At 42.2% G+C, this 18,576-nt stretch overlaps 2 protein-coding genes across 2 annotated transcripts in view; both read left to right on the top strand.

The window, feature by feature from the left end:
• The window catches only part of LOC132893568 (uncharacterized), a 41,018-nt gene extending 22,738 nt beyond the window's left edge, over nucleotides 1-18,280 (top strand). The window contains exons 8-17 of the mRNA XM_060932761.1: nucleotides 798-933; nucleotides 1,435-1,664; nucleotides 4,172-4,239; nucleotides 4,389-4,562; nucleotides 8,861-8,936; nucleotides 9,066-9,201; nucleotides 9,561-9,832; nucleotides 13,300-13,367; nucleotides 13,575-13,723; nucleotides 15,658-18,280. Of these exons, the coding sequence (XP_060788744.1) occupies nucleotides 798-933; nucleotides 1,435-1,664; nucleotides 4,172-4,239; nucleotides 4,389-4,562; nucleotides 8,861-8,936; nucleotides 9,066-9,201; nucleotides 9,561-9,832; nucleotides 13,300-13,367; nucleotides 13,575-13,723; nucleotides 15,658-17,063 (2,715 nt within the window). The 3' untranslated portion in view covers nucleotides 17,064-18,280. The remainder of the gene's footprint in view (nucleotides 1-797; nucleotides 934-1,434; nucleotides 1,665-4,171; nucleotides 4,240-4,388; nucleotides 4,563-8,860; nucleotides 8,937-9,065; nucleotides 9,202-9,560; nucleotides 9,833-13,299; nucleotides 13,368-13,574; nucleotides 13,724-15,657) is intronic.
• LOC132893452 (histone-lysine N-methyltransferase PRDM7-like) lies at nucleotides 1,682-4,569 on the top strand. Its single transcript, XM_060932607.1, has 3 exons — nucleotides 1,682-1,706; nucleotides 4,172-4,239; nucleotides 4,389-4,569. The coding sequence occupies exons 1-3, from the start codon at nucleotides 1,683-1,685 to the stop codon at nucleotides 4,564-4,566; spliced, it is 270 nt and encodes an 89-aa protein (XP_060788590.1). The 5' UTR covers nucleotide 1,682; the 3' UTR covers nucleotides 4,567-4,569.
• Nucleotides 18,281-18,576: the final 296 nt, after the last annotated feature.

The raw sequence follows: 18,576 nt of genomic DNA, 5'->3' as shown, positions 1-18,576 counted from the left end.
GCGTGGGTTTCCTCCGGGTGCTCCGGTTTCCCCCACAGTCCAAAGACATGCAGGTTAGGTTAACTGGTGACTCTAAATTGAGCGTAGGTGTGAATGTGAGTGTGAATGGTTGTCTGTGTCTATGTGTCAGCCCTGTGATGACCTGGCGACGTGTCCAGGGTGTACCCCGCCTTTCGCCCGTAGTCAGCTGGGATAGGCTCCAGCTTGCCTGCGACCCTGTAGAAGGATAAAGCGGCTAGAGATAATGAGATGAGATGAGATGCTCAATTTAATGAAAATGATCAAAAGTTATTTTGTGCATTTGGATTCCCTGTGTGGACAAAGTCATGGAACCTCATGACAGTCAGATTAAAGGAACTACATTTTTAGAAAGAACTTTTAAATCGGTCAAATTTGACCAGAACACAATAGGAGAGTTAAGAGGCACACACAATTTCACACTTCTTCTTTTAGCACATGTTCCCCACCCTGGTCCTGGAGTTGCTTACATTTTACTGTTTTCTAGGAAAGAGGGAAATAGGTGGTAGTGATGGAGGAGACAGGTAAGATCTAGTACTGATGGAGTAGAAGTAGAGGTGGTAACGATGGAAGAGAGGGAAAGAGGTGTTGGTGATAAAAGAGAGGGGAAGATGTAGTACTGATGGAGCAGAAGTAGAGATGGTAATGATAGAGTGGAGATGAACTTGCAGGATGGAGGAGAGAGGAACGTGTGGTAGTGATTGAGGAGATTTGAAGTTAATGCACAAGTTTTATTTCCTTTCTCTGTTGAACATTTGTTATCGTTCTTTGGTCATTAGCTTTCTGAGGATGTGAAGACAGAGACTTGTTCAATGTCAAGTGGAAGCTCATCAAGTGTTGTGGGACACGTCATTCCCACAGACCAAGAGAACAGAGAATTCCCAAAGGAGGAGCCTGAAGATGAAGACTACCTTTGTAAGACAGCTGTCCCAAAATATGCTGCATTTGAAATCACACCCTGATTCATTCATTCACTATTTACTATACTGGGGGTGGGTTTCCCAAAAGCCTCTTAACGCTAAGAGCTTCTTAACTAGGAGAGAGGGTGTTCATTGTGCTGCTTGCCCTACCATTTAACGATGAGCTTTGTGCTGCGATGCTTTTGGGAAACTCAGGCCTGATTGTTCAGAGTTGAGCAGCAGTGAAAGGAAACACCAGGAACATTACAAGTTATTGAGACAGAAAGTATGATGCCATTCTTGAGTGAATTTAGAGTATAATTATTGCTGGCAGATTGCTGTCATTGCTGTGGTATAACAGGAATACAAGACTTCGGAGTGATCACAGTAACTCCACTTCGTCACACCATGTATATAAATTTGCAAGTGAAACGTCTTGACACATACATGCAGAAGAAACTTTACAAAGAAAACCTATTTTTCCATTTCTTGCTTTTCTTATATCTTCTCTTTCCAGACTGTGAGCACTGCAGGTCCTTCTTTACCAATGAGTGTAATGTTCATGGTCCAGCTGTCTTTGTCCCTGACACTCCTGTTCCTATGGGAGTCGCTGACCGAGCCATACAAACCCTTCCACAAGGTCTAGAAGTTCGAGAGTCTAGTATTCTTGAGGCAGGCCTGGGTGTCTTCAATAAAGGCGAGATTATTCCAGTTGGTGTGCACTTTGGGCCCTATGAGGGAGATCTGGTAGACAAAGAAGAAGCTATGAACAGTAACTACTCTTGGGTGGTGACTTTGGATCTCAAAAAATATTATTTAATTCATATAGCATGCTTGGTTCTATTTGATTTAGATTCAGATCCCTAATAAGTAACCCAGAGGCAAAAGTGGCGAGTTAAAAAAAAACCAAACAAAAAAAATTCCTGAAATGAGGAAGAAATTTGGAGAGAAACTACGAGGGTAAGTCAAAAAGTTAAGACAAATTGAAAAAAAGTTTTTATTTATGAAAATAACAAAGCTGTTTCTCTATATATCCTCCATTTAAGTCTAAAAACTTCTGCACACAGTGTTTCCATCTGAGAATTCTTTTTGTAGAATTCTGGGGGATGTCTTTAACACCTTTTGAAATTATAACATCTGTCTGAGAACTTTTTGACTTACTCTCATATGTGTGTCACCAAGATAGTGGATTTTTACCCCCAGAGTACAGCCATATAAAGAAAAGGCAAACTGTACAAAATGTTTGGTAAAAGCATTTTATGTATGAGACTCTAAGAATAAGTGCAAGAAAGTCTTTATAATCACCGCAGCAAATTAATAGGAAATAGATTATCCACTAAATCAGGAATACAGGTCATGGGTGAAAATAATTTTTGGGTCAGGGCTTTTCACTCCGATTTCAGGCCTCATCACAGTATTGGAACAGCATTGGTTAAAGTAGTAAATGACTGGCCTGTAATTCGGCTTCTGTCTTCTTGTATGTATTGCTTGATCGCAATGCAGCTTGCATTGCATTATTCTTATAGAATTCAAGAAGGGAACAACACAGGTCTTATCTACCTGACTGTTATCAGTTTGCATACACAAAATTCCAAAAGGTTTTGTTGTTCTGCCAATACTTTTACAGTTTTTTCTCTCTATATATGCTATCTCTGGGTGCAGTTATTTTTAAACATGGTATTGATTTCACTGCTGTGCATATGACACACAGCTGTATGTTTCAGCCAAATCAGATGACAAACTCCTGCTTAATAAAGTTGAGTAATATGGAAAGGACATTCACCACTGGATGCTGAGTAATTTGGTCCTATTCAATACTGACACCTCTTGATTGCCGTTAATGGTGCCAGTCTCTGATTTAAGGTTCATGTATATAGCGTTTCTAGAACAGCCCTTTTTTATTTAAGAAATATAATGCAATTTATATAATGCAGAAAAACTAGTTCATGATTTTGTTACCTCGAGGACTCTTGTAATAACTTGCTATCTTTATGGTTTAGTAAGCGCATAAAGAAGATCCAATTCTACTATATCCTATAACTTCTCAGAATTCTTTCTGTAAACATTCGGATGAGCGGCACGGTGGTGCAGTGGTTAGCAATGTCGCCTCACAGCAAGAAGGTTCTAGGTTCAAACCTCACAGCCGATGGGGAGCCTTTCTGTTACCCCTTTTCCACCAAATCAGTTCCAGGGCTGGTTCGGGGCTGGTGCTGGTTCACAACTCGTTCAACTTGTGAGCCAGCTGAGAATCAGTTTGCTTTTCCATAGCTCGCGGTGCTAAGGGAAGCCTCATCATTACGTCGCTGTATACGTCAGTTCCGTCGTTGTATATGTCATTACGTCGCTGTAAACGTCAGTTACATTGTTGTATATGTCATTACGTCACTGTATACGTCAGTTACGTTGCTACGTTTGCATAAACCTTGGCGCGAATATCGAAGCAAAAACAACACGGAAGAAGCAGCAGCAACAACAATAATAATAATGGCTGACTTCGCATTTGTACAGCTGCTGCTTCTCGTTGCTTAAAAATGGCGATCTTTCGCGGTCTTGTTATTGTTCTTGGTCTTAACAACTCCGCCCCCCCGCTGACGTAAGCGGTTCTTTCCTCTGGCCCAGCAGAGAGTTGGTGCTAGCCTGGAACCGTTTTTTCTGGGCCCAGAGCCAGTTCTTTGTCAGTGGAAACAGAAAACCCGGTTCCAAACTAAGCACTGGCCCCGAACCAGCCCTGGAACTGCTTTGGTGGAAAAGGGGCATGTATGGAGTTTGCATGTTCTCCTCATGTCTGTGTGAGTTTCCTCTGGGTGCTCCGGATTCCCCACCATCCAAAGACATGCAGTTAGGTTAAGTGGCTACTCTAAATTGCCCATAGGTGTGAATGTGTGTGAATGGTTGAAAGGAGAAAACCTCTATAATAATCCAGTAGAAGGCAACAGGAAACAGTACTGGAAGAACTACCTCGGCTTTGATGGCTGGAAGAAAAAGCCGTCAGAGCGGCCATGTCACTGCAGTGATATGCCAAATAGAGAGAAAATCATTAAGACTTTTCTGTGCTCATCCTAGAACATGATGCATCTCCTTTAAAATCTGGTTCCTCTCAAGGGTTCATCAGGGTTTTTTTTCTTTGACACTCTTGCCTCTGGCTTGCGCAGTCAGGATCTAAATCTACATTTGAATTTCTGAAACAGTCTATTTTTAAAAGCACAATACAAATGGAATAGAATTGAATAATTTATGCTAGTATTTTCCCCCAGATATACAAATATAATCAAAGTGAGGAATACATAGATGCCAAGAAAGAGACACATGCTAACTGGATGAGGTGAGGAGCACAAGCTAAAATCTTCTGATTATTGTGTATTTGTTGAGATTTTTAGCGTTGGTAGTTTTTTTTATTTATTTATTTATTTATTTATTTATTAAGATGTTATTGATTTTACAGTTCCTTTTCTTTCTCCCTCCTTCTCTCAGGTATGTGAATTGCGCTCGTAATAATGAAGAGCAAAATCTTGTGGCATTCCAGTATCAAGGGAGAATTCTATATCGCTGCTGTCAAAACATTAAACCAGGACAGGAGCTCTTGGTGTGGTCTGAAGAGGAGCATGCTAAAGATTTTGACAGTATGTTTGACTGCCTCATTAAGAAGTAGTGTTCAGCTGAAGATGGTATAACTAAACATAGTCCTTTTATTTGGTCTTGGAAGGGATTTGGGGATTAAGAACATATAACGTCTGGCCAGTGTTTGTCACCATAAGGTTTTTTTTCCCCTCCAAACCAAAATCAGGAACTACTTTGGGTGAGTCTTTAGCATGTGACATAGTATTGTTCCCTGGGCAGCTGCCTGAGATGGTGCCATTTTAATGAACCTTCAATTTCATGTGGAATCAGAGCTCAACATGCAGCCGGCTATGAAGGGGTAAAACTTGTCTTGGATGCAAAATGTGGTTGGGTTGAATTCCATTTCTATTTTATTGACATAATGTGCAAAACACACTGGAAAGCTATTTGTGTACCTGCAGACTGATCGAGATTAAACAAACAGTGATGCAGGGAGATTGTACACAGATGTACTCACAAAGGCTGCACCAGGGGTGGAGGGGCAAGGACACCATAAATTAACTCAAAGAAAAAAACAGCCCTGAGGTCCACTGAGAGGTGGGATGGAAAATGGAACAATCAGGAATGATAAACCAGTAATGACTGATATGGCAGTTACAAATGATCAGAGGATCCAGAGAGAATGCAGCTGTGGGTGGTCCAAAGTGAGGCCTACCTGGGCCTGTGAACCCACCAGGGGAAGGCAAACGTGTGGGATTAGCCAACCATATGTAAGCTGCACAGCAGCAGCAGCAGGTGAGAAAAGGAGGAATCATAGCCAGGTTGAGTAGGATTGTGCTACTGATCCCACCATTGCAGTTGCTGTAAGAAAGGAAGAACTGTCTTCCCAGCAGGATTTGCAACAACGGCAGTCTGCAGTTATGAGAAGCATCATAATGAGGCACCAAGGAGGGAACCCACAAGAAGAACATCAGAGAAGCCAATCCGGAAATCCAAAATCAAAAGGCCAAATGCCAGTGACTGATATCATGGAGAAGCTTTGACCAGAGCCTTTACAACACCGTCCAGAACACACTAAGAGGCAATATAACGTCTCAACTGAACATCTTTCACATCATGTACAAGAAAAGCAAAGAGAGATTTGGAGAGATGCCTCAGAGGTGGATCATTCCCAAGAAGATTTGGAGAGAAATGGCTGAAATTCTCCAGCTGGTACAGGAGTGATGCCTTTTATGGAAATCATGAAGGAAAGCCTAGGATCAGGAAAAGGAGAGCTTGAGGAACCTGTGGAACCAGATCAAAATAAAACTGGCACATGAGGTGAGCTGAAAGGATCCGGGAATGCAGAAGCTGCAGGGAGAAAGCAAGGGTTAGCATATTCTGGCACCCTTTCAGATACACCTGAGGCCTGCTGGAGGAGAAGAATCCTGGGACACTGCAGATCACTGAGCAGGAGCTGTAGGAAAACATAAAAGACCAGCTCAGTGGCAGTCAAAAAGAGAGCCCCCTTGGATCTCCAGGGCACATACCTCAGTGAGTCCAATCTGGAGTGGTGCTCTTACAGGCTGGGGGGTGGTGTGGTACCAGAGAGATTTACCCCCACTCCCCCCAGTGTAACATCAAAACCCATCAACCAGTTGGTGTTGAGATTGGTCTGTCTGAACCTAAAGTTCTTGCTGTGAATTTCCTGCAGGTTTTTAGAATTCTCCAGCTGTTGGTCTGCACGAGTCATGTGGTTACAGTCAGCTCTGTCAACTCTGTGGGCAGCATGAAGTTGGACAGCTCTCTTTGCCTTGCGCAAAATCTCCCATGAATGTTGACAGCTAAAATGATAACACTGATAATATCACAATGATAACATTTTAATAACTTTGTCAAAGTGACAGGTAAGATAATTTTGGCACACTTCCTGCCCAGAAAACACATTTTCTTGGCAAAGGGTATTTGCGATATTGGTTGTGCCACAACGTTGTCTTTAATGCAAGGTTTCAGTCTGTGTTCAGATTCCAAGGGAGGATGGATTACAGTTTTTAGCACTTCTGGTCATCAGGCTCTTTTGTTCTTGTTTCTTCTTCTCTTCCTCTGTGTCTTATTAGTATTCATAATATTCCAAACATTATTTGATAACATTGTGCCAATCTCCTTGTGGAGCATGTCGATGATTGTCTTTTGGGTAACTGTCAAGTCAGCAGTCTTCCCCATGATTGTGGTTGCATGTACACAGGAAATTTTCCTGAGTAAAATTTACTCAAACGGACGCCAGATAACATTTGGTCTCTCTCTAAAAGTTTTCTTCAGTTTGAGTAAATTTTACTCAGGAAAATTTCCAGTGTACTGAACCAGACCAAGGGTGGCACGGTGGTGTAGTGGTCAGCACTGTCGCCTCATAGCAAGAAGGTCCTGTGTTCGAGCCCAGTGGCCGGCGAGGGCCTTTCTGTGCGGAGTTTGCATGTTCTCACCATGTCTGTGTGGGTTTCCTCCCGGTGCTCTGGTTTCCCCCAAAGACATGCAGGTTCAGATAATTGGTTGCCCTAAATTGACCGTAGGTGTGAATGTGAGTGTGAATGGTTGTGTGTCTCTGTGTGTCGCCCTGTGATGACTTGGCGACTTGTCCAGGGTGTACCCCGCCTCTTGCTCATAGTCAGCCGGGATAGGATCCAGCTTGCCTGTGACCCTGTAGAACAGGATAAGCGGCTACAGATGATGGATGGATGGATGGATGGATGAACCAGACCAAGAGACACATGGTATTTATACTGTTTGAATAGTCATTTACTAAAACTTGAAGTGAAATATTGCAATATTTTGAGATTTTTAAAAAATGTTTGCACTGTGGTCCATAATTATCAATATTAAAATAGAAAAATGCTTCAAACACTTTAGTTTATGTGTAATGACTCTGGACTATATTAAATTTTCACTTTCATAAATAACTGGGGCGGCACGGTGGTGTAGTGGTTAGCGCTGTCGCCTCACAGCAAGAAGGTCCTGGGTTCGAGCCCCGGGACCGGCGAGGGCCTTTCTGTGTGGAGTTTGCATGTTCTCCCCGTGTCCGCGTGGGTTTCCTCCGGGTGCTCCGGTTTCCCCCACAGTCCAAAAGACATGCAGGTTAGGTTAACTGGTGACTCTAAATTGACCGTAGGTGTGAATGTGAGTGTGAATGGTTGTCTGTGTCTATGTGTCAGCCCTGTGATGACCTGGCGACTTGTCCAGGGTGTACCCCGCCTTTCGCCCGTAGTCAGCTGGGATAGGCTCCAGCTTGCCTGCGACCCTGTAGAAGGATTAAGCGGCTAGAGATAATGAGATGAGATGAGATAAATAACTGATGGAAAATTAAATTTTTTGAGATGCACCTGTAAGCTCATTTCCAAGGTGGAACACTGCCTAAAAATAAATCTCCTATTTGGGACATCATATCTCCAATAAAACAAACTGCTTCACAAAACCCCTGACAGCGAGCATGTTTGATCTGATGGCCATGAACGTCATGAAATCCAGTCGTCCTGGCATCATGTTCATGACTTCAGGGAGTTTAACCTGGCATTTTAATTTTTGTAAAAATTGCTGTGTTTATAATTTGTTTAATACTTGTTAAGTGTTATGGGTAAGAAATGATTACACTGGTACAGGTCCAGAAGTTGTGTATGTTTGAGAAAAGACACAGTAGAGCACTTTAGACAGCTCTGAACTTGCCATAAACACTCCAGGCCTGTTGGTGGCGGTAATGTGCTGAGTTTTACACTGAAGAAGAAGAGGGAAATCTCTGCAGTACTTGATCCTCTTCACATCTCTTTAATTTAAAAGCTAATTCTTAACCAGTTATGGTGATTTGACCTTTTTTCAGGATTATTATTATTATTAGGCTGTTTATGATGGAACCATCAGAAATCAGCACGTGTTCTAGACCTCCTGAGTCCCAGGTAAAGGTTACTGATGCAGCCTTATGTTTATTCCTGTCTTTAAGAATGTACAGCTGAGTATTGAACAGATAGAATAACAAGCACAACGCTCATTTTCAGGTGAGAAAATCCAATACAATCCCAGCAGGTGTTAATTTGTGCATGGACAGGCTGTGCTACAGCACAACTCTTTGTCAGAAATTGTTAAACAGAATAACCCACAGTGCACAGGGGTCAAGTTAATGCTGAAAGTACAAACCAATGGAATTAAACCCTCCTGTTGAGCTTGCTACCAGTGTTTCAGTTTACCGGAAGGTTTTGAGGTTTAAGTGGCATGCCGATAATTTCACACTTTTTCTTCTAGCACGTGTTCCCCACCCTGGTCCTGGAGTTCCCCCTGTTCCTCACATTTTACTGTTTTCTAGGAAAGAGGGAACTAGGTGGTAGTGATGGAGGAGAAAGGAAGGTGTGGTAGTGATGGGGGAGAGGGCATGAGGTGTTAGTGATGGAGGAGAGGGGAAGATGCAGTACTGATGGAGTAGAAGTAGAGACGGTAATGATGGTATGTAGGTGAACCTGCTGTACTGATGGAGGAGAAGAACGTGTGGTAGTGTTTGAGGAGATTTGAAGTTGATACACAAGTTTTATTTACTTTCTCTTTAATAATTGCTATTTTTCTTTTGGTCATTAGCTTTCTGAGGATGTGAAAACAGAGACTTGTACGATGTCAAGTGGAAGCTCGTCAAGTGTCGTGGGACACGTCATTCCCACAGACCAAGAGAACAGAGAATTCCCAAAGGAGGAGCCTGAAGATGAAGACTACCTTTGTAAGACAGCTGTCCCAAAATATGCTGCATTTGAAATCACACCCTGATTAATTCATTCACTATTTACTGTTCTGATTGTTCAGAGTTGAGCAGCAGTGAAAGGAAACACCAGGAATATTACACATTCTCTCGACAGAAAGTATGATGCCATTCTTTAATGAATTTAGAGTATAATTATTGCTGGCATTGCTGTAGTATAACAGGAATACAAGACTTCGGAGTGATCACAGTAATTCCACTTCGTCACGCTATGTATATAAATTTGCAAGTGAAACATCTTGACACATACATGCAGAAGAAACTTTACAAAGAAAACCTATTTTTCCATTTCTTGCTTTTCTTGCATCTTCTCTTTCCAGACTGTGAGCACTGCAGGTCCTTCTTTACCAATGAGTGTAATGTTCATGGTCCAGCTGTCTTTGTCCCTGACACTCCTGTTCCTATGGGAGTCGCTGACCGAGCCATACAAACCCTTCCACAAGGTCTAGAAGTTCGAGAGTCTAGTATTCCTGAGGCAGGCCTGGGTGTCTTCAATAAAGGCGAGATTATTCCAGTTGGTGTGCACTTTGGACCCTATGAGGGAGATCTGGTAGACAAAGAGGAAGCTATGAACAGTAACTACTCTTGGGTGGTGAGTTTGGATCTCAAAAAATATTATTTAATTCATATAGCATGCTTGGTTCTATTTGATTTAGATTCAGATCCTGAATAAGTAACCCAGAGGCAAAAGTGGCAAGTAAAACAATCACTGAAATGACATGCAGAAGAATTCTGGAGAGAAACTGTGTGTGTCACCTGGATAGTGGGATTTTTTTTTTTTACAGAGTACAGCCATATAAAGAAAAATTAAACTGTAAAATATTTGCTTACAGAATGTTTGATAAAAGCATATTACGTATCGGACTCTTAAGAATAAGTGCAAGAAAGTCATTATAATTTGCAGCAGCAAATTAACAGGAAATGCAAGTCCTTACAGTATCCTGGTGAGATTATCCACTAAAACAGGAACACAGGTCATGGGCAAAAAACATTTTTGGGTCAGGGTTTTTCAGTCAGAGTTCTAGCCCCATCATAGTACTGGAACAGCATTGGTTAACATAGTAAATGACCTACTATTGGCCTGTAATTCGGCTTGGGTCTTCTTGTCCAGTGGCGCTTGAAAGTTTGTTAACCCTTTAGAATTTTCTATATTTCTGCATAAATATGACCTAAAACAACATCAGATTTTCACACAAGTCCTAAAAGTAGATAAAGAGAACCCAGTTAAACAAATGAGACAAAAATATTATACTTGCTCATTTATTTATTGAGGAAAATGATCCAATATTACATATCTGTGAGTGGCAAAAATATGTGAACCTTGCTTTCAGTATCTTGTGTGACCCCCTTGTGCAGCAATAACTGCAACTAAACGTTTGCAGTAACTGTTGATCAGTCCTGCACACCGGCTTGGAGGAATTTTAGCCCGTTCCTCCGTACAGAACAGCTTCAACTCTGGGATGTTGGTGGGTTTCTTCACATGAACTGCTCGCTTCAGGTCCTTCCACAACATTTCCATTGGATTAAGGTCAGGACTTTGACTTGGCCATTCCAAAACATTCACTTTATTCTTCTTTAACCATTCTTTGGTAGAATGACTTGTGTGCTTAGGGTCGTTGTCTTGCTGCATGACCCGCCTTCTCTTGAGATTTAGTTCATGGACAGATGTCCTGACATTTTCCTTTAGAATTCTCTGGTGTAATTCAGAATTCATTGTTCCATCAATGATGGCAAGCCATCCTGGCCCAGATGCAGCAAAACAGGCCCAAACCATGATACTACCACCACCATGTTTCACAGATGGGATAAGGTTCTTATGCTGGAATGCAGTGTTTTCCTTTCTCCAAACATAACGCTTCTCATTTAAACCAAAAAGTTCTATTTTGGTCTCATCCATCCACAAAACGTTTTTCCAATAGCCTTCTGGCTTGTCCACATGATCTTTAGCAAACTGCAGACGAGCAGCAATGTTGTTTTTGGAGAGCAGTGGCTTTCTCCTTGCAACCCTGCCATGCACACCATTGTTGTTCAGTGTTCTCCTGATGGTGGACTCATGAACATTAGCATTAGCCAATGTGAGAGAGGCCTTCAGTTGCTTAGAAGTTACCCTGGGGTCCTTTGTGACCTCGCCGACTATTACACGCCTTGCTCTTGGAGTGATCTTTGTTGGTCGACCACTCCTGGGGAGGGTAACAATGGTCTTGAATTTCCTCCATTTGTACACAATCTGTCTGACTGTGGATTGGTGGAGTCCAAACTCTTTAGAGATGGTTTTGTAACCTTTTCCAGCCTGATGAGCATCAACAATGCTTTTTCTGAGGTCCTCAGAAATCTCCTTTGTTCGTGCCATGATACACTTCCACAAACATGTGTTGTGAAGATCAGACTTTGATAGATCCCTGTTCTTTAAATAAAACAGGGTGCCCACTCACACCTGATTGTCGTCCCATTGATTGAAAACACCTGACTCTAATTTCACCTTCAAATTAACTGCTAATCCTAGAGGTTCATATACTTTTGCCACTCACAGATATGTAATATTGGATCATTTTCCTCAATAAATAAATGACCAAGTATAATATTTTTGTCTCATTTGTTTAACTGGGTTCTCTTTATCTACTTTTAGGACTTGTGTGAAAATCTGATGATGTTTTAGGTCATATTTATGCAGAAATATAGAAAATTCTAAAGGGTTCACAAACTTTCAAGCACCACCGTATGTATTGCTTGATCGCAGTGCAGCTTACATTGCATTATTCTTATAGAATTCAAGAAGAGAATGACACAGGTCTCATCTGATTGACTTATCAGTTTGCATTCCAAAAGGTTTTGTTGTTCTGCCAATACTTTTACAGTTTTTTCTCTATATATACTATCTCTGGGTGCAATTATTTTTAAACATGGTATTAATTTCACTGCTGTGTATATGACACACAGCTGTATGTTTCAGCCAAATCAGATGACAGACTCCTGCTTAATAAAGTTGAGTCATATGGAAAGGACATTAACCACTGGATGCTGAGTAACTTGGTCCTACTCAATACTGACACCTCTTGATTGCCGTTAATGGTGCCAGTCTCTGATTTAAGGTTCATGTATTTTGCGTTTCTAGAACAGCCTTTTTTCATTTAAGAAATATAAAGCAATTTATCTCTCATCTCATTATCTCTAGCCGCTTTATCCTGTTCTACAGGGTCGCAGGCGAGCTGGAGCCTATCCCAGCTGACTACGGGCGAAAGGCGGGGTTCACCCTGGACAAGTCGCCAGGTCATCACAGGGCTGACACATAGACACAGACAACCATTCACACTCACTAAAGCAATGTATATAATGCAGAAAAACTAGTTCATGATTTTGTTACCTCTAGGACTCTTGTAATAACTTGCTATCTTTATGGTTTAGTAAGCGTATAAAGAAGCTCCAATTCTACTATATCCTGTAACTTCTCAGAATTCTTCCTGTAAACATTCAGATGAGCGGCACGGTGGTGCAGTGGTTAGCAATGTCGCCTCACAGCAAGAAGGTTCCAGGTTCAAACCTCACGGCCGATGGGGAGCCTTTCTGTATGGAGTTTGCATGTTCTCCTCGTGTCTGCGTGGGTATCCTCTGGGTGCTCCGGGTTCCCCACCATCTAAAGACATGCAGTTAGGTTAAGTGGCTACTCTAAATTGCCCATAGGTGTGAATGTGTGTGAATGGTTGAAAGGAGAAAACCTCTATAATAATCCAGTAGAAGGCAACAGGAAACAGTACTGGAATAACTACCTCGGCTTTGATGGCTGGAAGAAAAAGCCGTCAGAGCGGCCATGTCACTGCAGTGATGTGCCAAATAGAGAGAAAATCATTAAGACTTTTCTGTGCTCATCCTAGAACATGATGCATCTCCTTTAAAATCTGGTTCCTCTCAAGGGTTCATCAGGGGGGTTTTCTTTGACACTCTTGCCTCTGGCTTGCGCAGTCAGGATCTAAATCTACAATTGAATTTCTGAAACAGTCTATTTTTAAAAGCACAATACAAATGGAATATAATTGAATAATTTATGCTAGTATTTTCCCCCAGATATACAAATATAATCAAAGTGAGGAATACATAGATGCCAAGAAAGAGACACATGCTAACTGGATGAGGTGAGGAGCACAAGCTAAAATCTTCTGATTATTGTGTATTTGTTGAAATTTTTAGCGTTGGTAGTTTTTATCTATCCATCTATCCATCTATCTATCTATCTATCTATCTATCTATCTATCTATCTATCTATCTATCTATCTATCTATCTAATTTTTTAAGCCGTTATTGATTTTACAGTTCCTTTTCTTTCTCCCTCCTTCTCTCAGGTATGTGAATTGCGCTCGTAATAATGAAGAGCAAAATCTTGTGGCATTCCAGTATCAAGGGAGAATTCTATATCGCTGCTGTCAAAACATTAAACCAGGACAGGAGCTCTTGGTGTGGTCTGAAGAGGAGCATGCTAAAGATTTTGACAGTATGTTTGACTGCCTCATTAAGAAGTAGTGTTCAGCTGATGATGGTATAACTAAACATAGTCCTTTTATTTGGTCTTGGAAGGGATTTGGGGATTAAAAACATATAATGTCTGGCCAGTGTTTGTCACCATAAGGTTGTTCCCCCCCCACCCAAACCGAAATCAGGAACTACTAAGGGTGAGTCTTCGGCATGTGACATAGTATTGTTCCCTGGGCAGCTGCCTGAGATGGTGCCATTTTAATGAACCTTCAATTTCATGTGGAATCAGAGCTCAACATGCAGCCGGCTATGAAGGGGTAAAACTTGTCTTAGACACAAAATGTGGTAGGGTTGAATTCCATTTCTATTTTATTGACACAATGTGCAAAACACGCTGGAAGCTATTTGTGTACCTGCAGACTGATCGAGATTAAACAAACAGTGATGCAGGGAGATTGTACACAGATGTACTTTTGAGATATCATGTTGTTTAGTCCACTAGGACTAAACCTAAACAGTTCTCTCATGCTGGCCAGTCCAATTCTCTAAAATAGCTTGTCAGTGTCTACTGTGAACAGAGCAGTTGGCATCCAGGAAAGACTGCAGGGTTGCCAGGGAAGATTGGCTGGCAGCAGGAAAGGCTGCACCAGGGGTGGAGAGGCAAGGACACCATAAATTGGGATGGAAAATGGACCAATCAGGAATGATAAACCAGTAATGACTGATATGGCAGTTACAAATGATCAGAGGATCCAGAGAGAATGCAGCTGTGGGTGGTCCAAAGTGAGGCCTACCTGGGCCTGTGAACCCACCAGGGGAAGGCAAAAGTGTGGGATTAGCAACCATATGTAAGCTGCACAGCAGCAGCAGGTCAGACAAGGAGGAATCATAGCCAGGTTGAGTAGGATTGTGCTACTGATCCCACCATTGCAGTTGCTGTAAGAAAGGAAGAACTGTCTTCCCAGCAGGATTTGCAACAACAGCACAGTCTGCAGTAATGAGAAGCATCACAATGAGGCACCAAGGAGGGAACCCACAAGAAGAACATCAGAGAAGCCAATCCGGAAATCCAAAATCAAAAGGCCAAATGCCAGTGACTGATATCATGGAGAAGCTTTGACCAGAGCCTTTACAACACCGTCCAGAACACACTAAGAGGCAATATAACGTCTCAACTGAACATCTTTCACATCATGTACAAGAAAAGCAAAGAGAGATTTGGAGAGATGCCTCAGAGGTGGATCATTCCCAAGAAGAGTTAGAGAGAAATGGCTGAAATTCTCCAGCTGGTACAGGAGTGATGCCTCTTATGGAAATCATGGAGGAAAGCCTAGGATCAGGAAAAGGAGAGCCCGTGGAACCAGATCAAAATAAAACTGGCACATGAGGTGAGCTGAAAGGATCCGGGAATGCAGAAGCTGCAGGGAGAAAGCAAGGGCTAGCATATTCTGGCACCCTTTCAAATATACCTGAGGCCTGCTGGAGGAGAAGAATCCTGGGACACTGCAGATCACTGAGCAGGAGCTGTAGGAAAACATCAAAGACCAGCTCAGTGGCAGTCAAAAAGAGAGCCCCCTTGGATCTCCAGGGCACATACCTCAGTGAGTCCAATCTGGAGTGGTGCTCTTACAGGCTGGGGGGTGGTGTGGTACCAGAGAGATTTACTCCCACTCCCCCCAGTCTAATCTTAGAAGACATATTTTCTTGGCGAAGGGTATTTGCGATATTGGTTGTGCCACAACGTTGTCTTTAATGCAAGGTTTCAGTCTGCGTTCAGATTCCAAGGGAGGATGGATTGCAGTTTTTACCACTTCTGGTCATCAGGCTCTTTTGTTCTTGTTTCTTCTTCTCTTCCTCTGTGTCTTATTAGTATTCATAATATTCCAAACATTATTTGATAAAATTGTTGCATTTCACATATATACAATGTAACTTTTTTTTGCTTTGTTTCAGAAAAGAACGGCATTCTTTTGCAAGTCATCTCTCGCTCTTTGCATCCACTCTGCAATAAATCTCAAATTTATGTACGCGGACGTATTAGGAGATGCCGGTATCGCCAATATGAGCGAACACAGGAATCCAGAGAGATTAAATGTGCAGAGAATCCAGTGGCCACAAGGAGCCCTGATGGTCGACATGTATCTGCTAGCCTTACTAAGTTTCACAGACGAATGCAGAAGGAAATTCACCAATGCTCAGAGTGTGAGAAGAGTTTTTTTCAATTAAGTCATCTCCGAGAACACCAGCGCATTCACACAGGGCAGAATCTGCATCACTGCTCACAGTGTGGGAAGAGTTTTTCTTCATACACTACCCTCCGACGCCACCAATATATTCACACCGGAGAAAAACCGTATCATTGCTTACAGTGTGGGAAGCGTTTTCGTCAAGGGAGTCATCTCCGACGCCACCAGCGCATTCACACACAAGAAAAGCCGTATCACTGCTCACAGTGTGGGAAGAGTTTTAATCAAGTGCATTATCTTCAAGTACACCAGCGCATTCACACAGGCAAGAAGCCCTATCATTGCTCACAGTGCGGGTCAAGTTTTACTCAACTGAGTACTCTCCAACAACACCAGCACATTCACACAGGCAAGAAACCGTATCACTGCTCAGAGTGTGGGAAGAGTTTTACTCGCCAAGGTTCTCTCCAGTTCCACCAGTCCATTCACTCGGGAGAGAAACCATATCACTGCTCACAGTGTGAGAAAAGTTTTACTTACTCCAGGACTCTCCAGCTTCACCAGCGCATTCACACAGGGCAGAATCTGCATCACTGCTCCCAGTGTGGGAAGAGTTTTAATCGAGTGAGTAATCTTCAAATACACCAGCGCATTCACACAGGCGAGAAGCCGTATCGCTGCTCCCAGTGTGGAGCGAGTTTTTCTTCATACACTAACCTCCGACGCCACCAATATATTCACACCGGAGAAAAACCGTATCATTGCTTACAGTGTGGGAAGCGTTTTCGTCAAGGGAGTCATCTGCGACGCCACCAGCGCATTCACACACAAGAAAAGCCGTATCACTGCTCTCAGTGTGGGAAGAGTTTTAGTCGAGGGACTACTCTTCAACAACACCAGCGCATTCACACAGGAGAGAAACGCTATCACTGCTCACAGTGCGAGAAGAGTTTTAGTCGAGCAGGTACTCTTAAAGAACACCAACGTATTCACACAGGGGAGAAGCCTTATCAGTGCCCACAGTGTACAAGGAGCTTTACTCAGCAGGGGCATCTTCAACAACACCAGCGCATTCACACAGGCGAGAAGCCGTATTACTGCTCAGAGTGTGGGAAGAGTTTCAATAAGAGCAGTAATCTCAAAGTACACCAGCGCATTCACACAAGAGATTAAACATGTTTGTATAAAACCAGTGTTTAGGATGTCTACAGATATTTACTTTTGCTAAAACGTTAAACTGACCCTCGGACTGTGGCATATGACAAATTGTGGATGCGTCATTTAGGTTTAATTTGGTAAAACACAGTTACTGGCAAACGCGTGAGATGTCTACATAATATTCGTTACCTTTTACATAATGACATTTTCATTAATCTTTTGATGTCTTAAACATATAAACTTGACTGAAATGTTTTACCTCATACATTGTATTGGGATCTCTTAAACAGGGCTTTCCCCAATGTTTAAGCACTCCACTGCTATCACTTGCACACCAAAAAAAAAAAAAGTTAACCCTAACCCTAAATATCTCCTATTCTTCTCTGAAAATAAGTAATAACTACAGAAATAAGATATTGTAATATATCGGTCTAGACTATCCTGCTACTCAACCCAGAAGTGAAAATAAAGGGATTCACTGTGTGCACTGACTACAATTCACAACCGTACATAAAGCCACCTTCGAGGCGCTGGCTGCTAGTTGGCACTGTTGCTCAATTTGACCTCAATTGTGTTCCTGGAACCCTGGAATTGGAAAATGAAGAGGCGTGCTATGAAGTGTTTTCATTTCAAATCTAATTTTGTCTTTTCAATTTTGCTCCTTGCATATTTGACAAGGTAAAAAACAGAAAGTTTAATAGTGTTGAATTGTGCCTAAATCAGCCCTAGATGCCACCAGAATGCAAGATTTGAAGTCTCTAATTTCAAACTTTTCTGGTGGAGCATGGCCCTGGGCCCGAACCCTATAGCAACCTTCAGGGCCCTCCAGGCCAGGCCAGCCCTTATGGGCTCTGCATCAGTAGCACCGCTCTGATAATTTTTTCTGGGGAAAGCCCTGCTTCAATGAAATACAAAGCAGTCTAATTTCTTTAATGTGATATGCTAGATAGCCAAAAGTTTGTAGACACCCGAGTATCACGTCCATATGGACTTGAACCCCAGTTTGTTTGCTGTAATGGTCTCTATTGGGAATGGTTTCCATTAGATTTCATATAATGACTTCAGCAAGATGCAGATCAGACAGTGATGCTTGGTGAAAAGGCCTGGCTTTAATTTACAATTCATCTCCGTTATTTCATACAGTTTCAGCCAGTCGGGTTCTTGCAGGCCAGTCGGGTTCTTGCAGGCTTGTCGAGTTCTGCCACACCAAACATGGCGCACGATTTCTTCATGGACCTCACTTTGTGCAGGGCAACATCATCATTGCTGAATCATGATAATCAAGCTGAAACAAACTAATGCTGAAAGTCAAAGGCACATAATTCTCTAATTTGGGCCCAAGCACCATAGGTGCAAGAACCCTATTGGATCCGTAAGAAGTTTTTTTTTTTTCCTTCAAGACTTGACCATTTTTGAGGTGGTTCCAATGGGCAAAAACTTATGAAATTTAGCACACACGTCAGTGTTGGTGACAGCTACTCCAGGAAAGAGCTTTGGCCCAATGACTATAGTGCCACCATTTGTAATT

The sequence above is a fragment of the Neoarius graeffei genome, chromosome 10 (genome assembly GCF_027579695.1).
Source record: "Neoarius graeffei isolate fNeoGra1 chromosome 10, fNeoGra1.pri, whole genome shotgun sequence".
Classification (NCBI taxonomy): Eukaryota; Metazoa; Chordata; class Actinopteri; order Siluriformes; family Ariidae; genus Neoarius; species Neoarius graeffei.
The sequence above is the reverse complement of the archived record's forward strand: the minus strand, read 5'-3'. Positions and strand labels throughout refer to the sequence as shown.

Bases quoted from the DNA above. Each gene is read 5' to 3' on its own strand.
- LOC132893452 (XM_060932607.1), top strand. From the start codon at position 1,683: ATGAACAGTAACTACTCTTGGGTG. The intron at 1,707-4,171 runs GTGACTTTGGAT...ATTTTCCCCCAG, and splicing joins ACAGTAACTACTCTTGGGTG to ATATACAAATATAATCAAAG. The intron at 4,240-4,388 runs GTGAGGAGCACA...TCCTTCTCTCAG, and splicing joins ACACATGCTAACTGGATGAG to GTATGTGAATTGCGCTCGTA.